At 33.4% G+C, this 8,768-nt stretch overlaps 1 protein-coding gene across 1 annotated transcript; it reads right to left on the bottom strand.

Annotated features, from left to right (window-relative positions):
* Positions 1 to 641: 641 nt before the first annotated feature.
* LOC111015941 (protein NRT1/ PTR FAMILY 5.1-like) lies at positions 642 to 4,979 on the bottom strand. Its single transcript, XM_022291140.2, has 4 exons — positions 4,784 to 4,979; positions 3,969 to 4,186; positions 3,274 to 3,833; positions 642 to 1,640 (listed from the first exon to the last, which is right to left on the bottom strand). The coding sequence occupies exons 1-4, from the start codon at positions 4,887 to 4,889 to the stop codon at positions 791 to 793; spliced, it is 1,734 nt and encodes a 577-aa protein (XP_022146832.1). The 5' UTR covers positions 4,890 to 4,979; the 3' UTR covers positions 642 to 790.
* Between the last annotated feature and the right edge of the window lie 3,789 nt (positions 4,980 to 8,768).

An 8,768-nucleotide genomic window follows, 5' to 3' on the forward strand; every position in this document is an offset into this window, starting at 1 on the left:
TAACAAAATACCTAAAATTAGGTCTACAAAAAATGTCGAAAGTTTAAGACTATTTAAAATTGACTTACCAACTTGAGATTAGCTCAACTAGTGGTGTTTCACTCTCATCTTACATGTTGTAAGAGAAAAGAACTAAGAATAATAACTAATCTAACCACAAAATAGAGCAAGTAAAAAATAACATAAATTCAACGACAAAATATTAAACCCAACTAGAAGAGTGAATACCGACCAAAAATCCCAATACAACCACACAAAAGTCCTCATAAATAGAAACAAAGCTTTAAAAAAAAATGTGACTTATAATTGCACATGTATTAACTAATTTAGAATTTATTTTGATGAAATTTAAAAGTGGAAGTTAAAATTGATTCACCAAAATAGTAAAAATTAAATTTTCACAATTTTTTTTTCAAAGGATTTTCGAAATTTTTTGGGTTACTTTTGATAATTATTTCTAGAGTTTAAAAAAGCTAAAACCTATACCTAAAAGACACCTATGTAGTCAAAATTCATAGGAAACCCTTTTAAATAAATGGGTTTTCAAAAAGTCATATTTGACTCACTCTAACTCTTTTGGCTGTGTTCGATGTTTCTAAAATGAAAGAGATGTAATGTTAATGCAAATTCCAAATTCATATTATATTTTATTAGGGGAGCAATATACACCATTGGTGTGTGCCTTAGCACCAAGCTAGATAAATAAAATAATGTTCTACAAGCATAAACTATTTCTTAATTATTAATTAGCAATAATAATCCCCATCAACACCTCTAGCCCAAGAGGAGATCAAGTATCTAAACCTTTGCTTTCAATGCCATATTTAACTTCTGTGATTTCCCTCTTGTAAATATACATGCTTGACACCCAAAGAAACACTCCCAAATTGAGTATAGATATGACCAAAAGAAAGGCATAGTAGTAATCCAAGTGAGAGTCATTCAGGTTGTTTCCAATCCAATTCTTCTCGCTATTTTCCTTGGTGATCTTATTGACTACCGTGATGAGAAAGCTGTTGAGGAAGTTGCCGACTCCAATCCCACTAGTGAAGAATGTAGTTCCGAGGCTCTGCATGTCTTCTGGGGACTGGTCGTAAAAGAACTCGAGCAACCCAATTGCATTGAAAACGTCTGCAATGCCAATGAGGATGTATTGTGGCAACAGCCAGAGGATGCTCATGGGGACAACTTCTTTCGACTGCGCAATGTGGTTGGTTCGAATGACACGCATCCTTCGAACTTCGACCATGTAGGCAATGGAGATGGCTACGATCTGGATGACGAAGCCGATGCCCAGTCTCTGGAGGAGAGTGATTCCTCTAGGGTTTCCAGTTTTTCGACGCATGAACGGTACAAAACAGCGATCATACATCGGAATGAAGAGGAGCATGGAGAGGGTGACAAAGCTGCCAAGGGAGGCAGCTGGGATTTGGAAGCCATGGGAAGAAATAGTTCTATTTAAGGTGGTGCCTTGTTTGACAAAGAGGGTATTGATTTGAGCCCAAATGGTGCTTGGGATGAGGGTGGCTAACCAAATGATAACCATGCCTAAGATCAGCTTGGTTCCTTCCACTTGAGTCACTGTGCATTGGGGCCTTGAGGAATTTATCTCATCTTTGATTGCAGCTTTGTCCAAGAACCTGAGGTCAAAAACAGGTTTTCCATGAATCAATTTTACTCAACTAATAAAACGTATTAATTTCATGAATCATTCAAGTTTGGAGTTTTTAAAATTCAAGTTTAGAGTTTTTAAAATTGCCTCAATAAGTAAAGAAATGTAACAATAATTTTAAAATAACTAGCTATCGCTCTCATCTAGTGATCACTATCATCTATCACATCTCGTATATATTAGTAGTCACATTGAATAATTTCTTTCTTGCAGTTTTGCAGATAGAAGAACCATACAAATAAAATGGTGTGTTTGGCATATTATAGAGAGGGGGGAATATAGTGGGGTTAGGGATCAGTAAATGGTGCGCCCACCATGATGGGTAAGCTGCCGCCCGCACTTGTGGTGGGGCTGAGGAAAGCCCACTTGAGTGGTAGGAACCAAAAGATCTTCATGAGAGGCGCAATTGCAACAATGGATATGCCCCTAAACACTCTCACCAAACATAATCCTACGACGGTTAGAAATTACGGAAGATTATGATATAGAAGTGAGGACAATATACGTATTCTCCATTGATACGATATCATTAGGATGAAATCAATGAGTAAATTTAGATTGAGTTTAGACTCAAAGTTTGACATTCTAGTATAATTACTATTTTAAAAATATGGGGAGACCTATTGTTTTTATGGAAATCTATTTGACTCCTCAGACAACGATAGATAGGGAGATTTTATAATGATTATATTTGAAAGTGTTTTGTTTGGCGGATTGTTTTTGGCATGATAAAAGACACTTTAAATGTTGAAAGTGTTGTTTAGCTCACAACAATATTCACTTTAAATTTCAAATTTTTTAAGAGAAGAAATTCGTTCTCTTACAAAAACTCAAGAAAACACAATATCATATAGTTGTGAAAATCTGAAGAGTCAGTCGTCTCTATCATCTTTTAAGAGTGTGTTGAACGAAACATCAAAATAATTTGTTATTAGATTTTTTTTTGTTACTAAAGTGCTTATAATTAAAATACATTTACTTAATAAAAACACTTATATTAAAAGAATTTCCAAACATACACTTTAATCTACAAGTATTATTAAAAAGTAAGGAGAGAAAGGTGTATGAAAAGAATTTGGTGAGTTCATATGTGTACGAAGAGAAGCTAGCGAGAGAAAGCCCTCACAATTTGATACCCTCTCCTCATTCTCAATGCCATTTCCACCTTTTTTTCACCTAGAAAATTAGCTAATTCAAGAGCTACAACCTCAAACAATTTTCACTCAAATTTATAAATCAACATGTCACAACTTTTAAAATCTCCACCACAAATTTCAAAAAGAAAGATAAGAGCGAACTCGAGTGCAAAGATAGATAAAGTAGCTTTGATTGTGTACTGTACTCAGCACACTGATGTGGATATGTATTAGAGCTATATAGATTGTGATCTAAAGGTGAGTATTTAGGTAACTATAAAACAATAAGGAGAAGTTTAGAGTGGAATAAAAATAAAAGAAAATTACTTAAAGTTTTTATTAGTTTGTACCTATCTTTTGCTAACCACCATTCAGGCATACCGGTAGAAAAGTAAATATTTTTTTTGTTAAATTTTTATTGGTGATTCACACTACGTACTATATTAAAAACATCAAAGTAAATACCTGAAAATGGGAGTATGTTGAACCTGCCTTTTCTCGGTGGCAGCCGTATAACTATGCAACTCCACCTCATAAAGCTCACTCGGGCTCGTTGGAAGCTCGAGCTTTCGGTTGCGAAAGGCGGCCACCGGGACCTGAATCAAGTCCTTGGCTGGGCTCCGACTTCTTCTAACCTTGTGCCTGTAAAAGGGAGTTCCAAGGTAGAAGATGAGCAAAGAAAATAGGAGACCAATGGTGGGAATGCCATAGCCGAGGCCCCAACCGAGGTTCTCTTGAATGTAGACGAGGCCAAGGGTGGCAAAGAGAGCACCCAAGAAGGAGCTGAACATCCACCAGTTGAAGAAGGAGACCTTCATCTGCTTCTCCTTTGGATTGAAGTCGTCGAACTGGTCGGCCCCGAAAGTCGAGATGTTCGGCTTCGTCCCACCCGCTCCCAAGGCGATGGTGTAGAGAGATATGTAGAAGAATGTTATCTGTGAGGGTGTGGCTTTAGTGCAGATGCCATTGTTGCAGGTGGGTTTCAAGCTCTTTACTGACACTGCCATTGTTAGAAACACCAATCCCTGGTTCCCAACAAAGATAGTGTTATCTCTCATAACCGTCGTGGTTTGTGATCTTTCTTCAACTATATATTCGACTCGTATTAAATGTCAAAAAAGAAGAGAAGAGAAGAAAAGAGAGAGATGATGAAGTGTTACCAGAACATAGATGAGAGATGAGAAGGTGAAAGTCCAGAAGCGACCAAGGAAAGAATCAGCTATATAAGCGCCAAGGATTGGAGTAAGCCACACGGATCCTGACCAATTATTCACATTTCTTACCGATGAAATGGTGTCTTCGTGAAGTTGTGTGGTCAAATAATTTACCAAATTCGAAGCTATCCCATAAAATGCCATCCTCTCGAAAGCTTCATAACCTAAAAACACACACACAAAATAAACTCTTCTTCAACCCCCAAATCTCACAACACAACACAACAATAATGATTTCAACAAGGAATAATTCAAGAGTTTGCTTAATTGCTTCATATATCAAAACTTCATATAAAATATGAACAATTTAGAAGAGAAACTGCTGGGAATAAGAACAATGTCCCACATCTAGAAGAGGAGAAGATTGATATAAGCAACGACAACATGTCTCTATTAACACACAAGAACTTTTAGGGGAAGTTTAAAGTAAATCAAGACCTCCATCCGTAGGAATATTCTTCCTGCCCAACACTAAAAAAATTCAACGCCTATTTATCTTTTGAAAAGAAAAAAATAACTTCTCTCCTTTTTCTAAATTCCTCTCTGGTACAAAATATAATAGTGGTGAGCGAGAGGTTGTAACTAGAACCCGTATCTTCTCTCCTTTTTCTAAATTCTTCTCTTGTAAAAAATATAATAGTGGCCAGCGAGAGGTTATAACTAGTTAGAGCTCGTACGAGCTCAAAAGTAGGAATTCTTACTAAAGCAAGCGAGTGTGTAGACAAGTATTTTCGAGATGTGTTGTGTAAGAAGAAGCTTACCAACTAGAAAAGCACAAGCCTTCCATTTGCCAGTCTTGGAAGCAAGGACAGGGTGGCCACGGAGGTCCACAGTCCCATCTTGGGTCTGATCTTTGGACTTGGCCATTTACAGACACAAACACCACGCAACAGCTTAGAGAAAATTAAGAAGAAAAAATATGAAAGAGAACTCCACAGAAACAGTAGTTGATGGAGACCAAACCATGCTTCAAATCGCGATGGCCACAGGTGCTTTATAATGGAAGAGAGATCAAGGCTATTATATTTCGGAAAATAGTCTGAGTTCGAAAGAATTTATCTTGTACTCATCATCATTACGTTTAACAAAATATGAGATAGAAATGACAAAAAAAAAATTAAATAATAAACTCTTCCATAGTAATGGGCATAAAGATAGATCCTCACTCCCAAGAATTTCCTTTCTACCATTAGTTCTTTTTCTCTTTTAGAAAAATATTTAGATATTGAAGGGTGAGAATCTATCTATATTTATTATTATTAGAAAATTGGTAGTTTATTATTTTTAAAAAAATTATCTATTTTTACATTTCTTTCTCCTCAAACATTTAATGGTTGAAGATAAGTTCGTAGAAAAAAGAAAATATTCATTTTATAGATTCAACAAGCTACTTTGTAAACAATCCTCTCAAGGAAATAAGCGCAAAGAATCGATTGCAAGTAAAGGAAATAATTCAAAGAAAAGAAGTAGGGAAAGTAATAATTAAAATGAAATCAAGTTACAAGGTGTATAGGACCATTTGAAAGGAATATTAAGATAGAAAAGAAATATTAAGGAAAAAATAAAAGAATGACAGAAGGAAATTATTTTAGGAAAATGATGAGGTCAAGAGACTTGGAAATTAGGGTGATGACAGCAAAAGATTGTTGTCATTGAATTCCAAAGCTGACGTTATAATCTATATCTATAATTTATTAAAAATCGAGGATATAGAGATATTTTTGTTTCTTCTCTAATTTACTAATCTACAAATTATGTCATAAATAATTTATTATAAATATTAAATTAATTGTTAATTGTCAATTATTAATACTAATAAATATATATGATTTAAATGTTAAAGATGTAGAACCTTTTCTACCGTATAAAATTAAAATTTTAATAATAATAATAATAATAATAATAATAATAATTTATTATAAATATTATTTAATTATTATGTACGTGATCTAAAAGATTAGAATGTAAAAGTTTTTCAACCGCATAAAATTAGTTTTTCTTTAGTTGTAATTCAAAATTTCAAAAGTTTTGTAATTTTTTATCCTCTACTCCAATAAAAGAAAAAAAAATTTCTTCCACCATTTTTTTTCCACACCACTTAGAGTTTTATTGTTTCTTTATTTTTAGTTCTTTCAAAATATTACTCTAAAAGATTATCCAATCTTAATAATATTTCAAGATGTGGGTGGTATATTCATCAAGTTGTAAGGGATGTATGTATCAAATATATGAGATTATGTTTGTCAAGCAATTATTAAGAGTGAATATATCTACTTTAAAATATCAATGTATAGTTATGAGTTCGATTTTTTTAAGTTTACGTAATCCTAAAAGTAATTAAAGAGGTGTGATATATTAAGAGAACATGCACGAGTCAATCTATAATATAAATTATATATTGAAGCTAGTTACAATTATCAAGTAAGAGGTAGATATATTTTGTATTACTATATATATATATATATATATATTTTAAGCTTTCATCCATAGATCTCTTCTTTGTTTATTGTTGTTTTTTTTTTTTTTTACTATTAGTGATAGTATTTTTTTCCTTTTTATTTGTGTTATAAAATTAATTAAATTAGGAATACTTCATGTATTTCATGCTTATTTTATTTCAATAAAGTTATCACATGTCATCACCTAAGTATTTTCTTTTGTTTCGATAGTATTTCACACAAATTATATTGAGACCAAACCTCCTACTGTTAAAGAGGCTCTTAGCTGTTTTCATTGGATTAAGGCTATGAATGATGAATACTCTACTCTTCTTAAAAACAATACTTGGCACCTAGTCTTTCGACCCACTGATAGAAAATCATTTGATGTAAATGTATCTTTAAGATCAAAAGAAACTCGGATGGTTATCTCTCGATACAAAGCACGATTGGTTGTTAGGGGTTTTCATCAAGAGGCTGACCTCGATTATGTAGAGACATTTAGTTCAGTTGTAAAGCAACTACCATATGGATTATACTTACTCTTGCTCTCAATTATGGATGGTTCGTGCGCCAAGTTGATATAAATAATACTTTCCTTCATGGATTGCTCAGAGAAGACGTATATATGTCTCAACCATTCGGTATGATTGTTAAAGGAGATGTTCCTTTTGGTGTGCAAATTCTAGAAGGCTCTTTATGGCCTTAGACATGCTCCTCAAGCATGGTTCGATCATCTTAGTAATTTTCTGCATACTTTAGAATTTTGAAATTCAAAGGTTGGTTCCTCTTTGGTACGACACTCCAATGGTCAAATTTGCTATATTTTGTTGTATGTCGATGACATTGTAATCACTAGAAGCTCTTCTTCTGATGTTGATGTTTTGATTGGCCTATTACATAATAAGTTTTCTCTAAAGGATCTTGGTAAGTTGAGCTATTTTCTTGGCATTGAGGTCTCGTATCCATCTACTAGTAGTATTTCTCTTTCACAATCCAAGTATATCAATGATCTGTTAGTCCGAACGAAAATGCTTGCTGCTAATCAATTCAAACACCCATGGTGAGTGGCTCAGTTCTTTCTACTTTTCAGGGAGAATTATTTGCAAACGTACACTTATATTGGAGCATCGGTGGGGCCTTGCAATATGTCACAATAACTAGACCAGAGATAGCTTAAAGTGTCAATAATGTATGTCAATTCATGCATGCACCTAAGTTGGTACACTGGCAGACTGTCAAACGCCTCTTATGGTATCTCAGAGGGACGTTGGATCACGGTCTTCTTATGACTAAGTCGAGAGACATGAATCTTCAAACCCATGCTGATGTTGCAAATCTACGTCGGATTTTGTACTTTGACAACAACTTGATCACTTGGGCATCTAAGAAAGACAATGGGTTATATATATCCCTTTATCTTTTGAACACAATTAAGAGAAAATAGGAGATTAATTGCAAGAACTGAAATACTTCAAAGGAATGGGGAGCTCCTCACCAATTCAATGTATCCCCTTTCTATACAAAAAGGTAAAGAAATAGTAGCTACATTAATTAAAGAAGATACATTTATCATGGTAACAAACATGCTTTAAAATGAATAAAAGACCATTATTAGATTTTGGGAAAAACAAACTAGAAAAATACATACCTGTTGCGGAAATTGATAAGTTGATGAACCAAAGATTTGAAGAAACATACCACAACTTTGTGAACTAGCTAGAAATGTTTCTTAGTGTATGTTTAGGAGTGATTTTGACATTGTTAGATTCACTGTTTACTCATCCAAAAATCACTTCAATTTTAAAATAGAATGTTCGGTAAAAATTCTTAAGTGATTTCTGGTCAATCAATTGGACGTGATTTTCCAAGTGATTTTTTACAACAAAAAAAAAATAATATTGTTTTAATTTTCAAAATTGTCTTTCCATTCACCTTATTTTCACCCTCAATTTTGAAATTTTTTTTTCTCTCTTCAATCTTTTGTGGTCACTCTCAAACTTTATTTATCTCTAATTTTCTTTATTTTCTCAGATTTTTCCTCTAAAATTTTTGTAATTTCATCATAAATTTTTAGTCATCTATTTTCTAAGTTTATTTCTTTGTTTAAAATTTTTGTCTCTCACTCTTTAAAATTTCTCTGTGTGTTCCTGTCTAACTTTTCTCCCTCTAAAATTTTTGTCAAAATTCTCTCTTTAAACTGACAAATTCTCTACTTGTCGTCAAAAGTTTCATCTAATCTGAATTTCTTTTTACGAAACTTTTGACAATGAGTTAAAATTTGTCGTCATATTTCGTCGCCAAAAGT

The sequence above is a fragment of the Momordica charantia genome (assembly GCF_013281855.1).
Source record: "Momordica charantia cultivar OHB3-1 chromosome 9 unlocalized genomic scaffold, Mcharantia_2.0 BLBB01000009.1, whole genome shotgun sequence".
NCBI classification, from domain to species: Eukaryota; Viridiplantae; Streptophyta; class Magnoliopsida; order Cucurbitales; family Cucurbitaceae; genus Momordica; species Momordica charantia.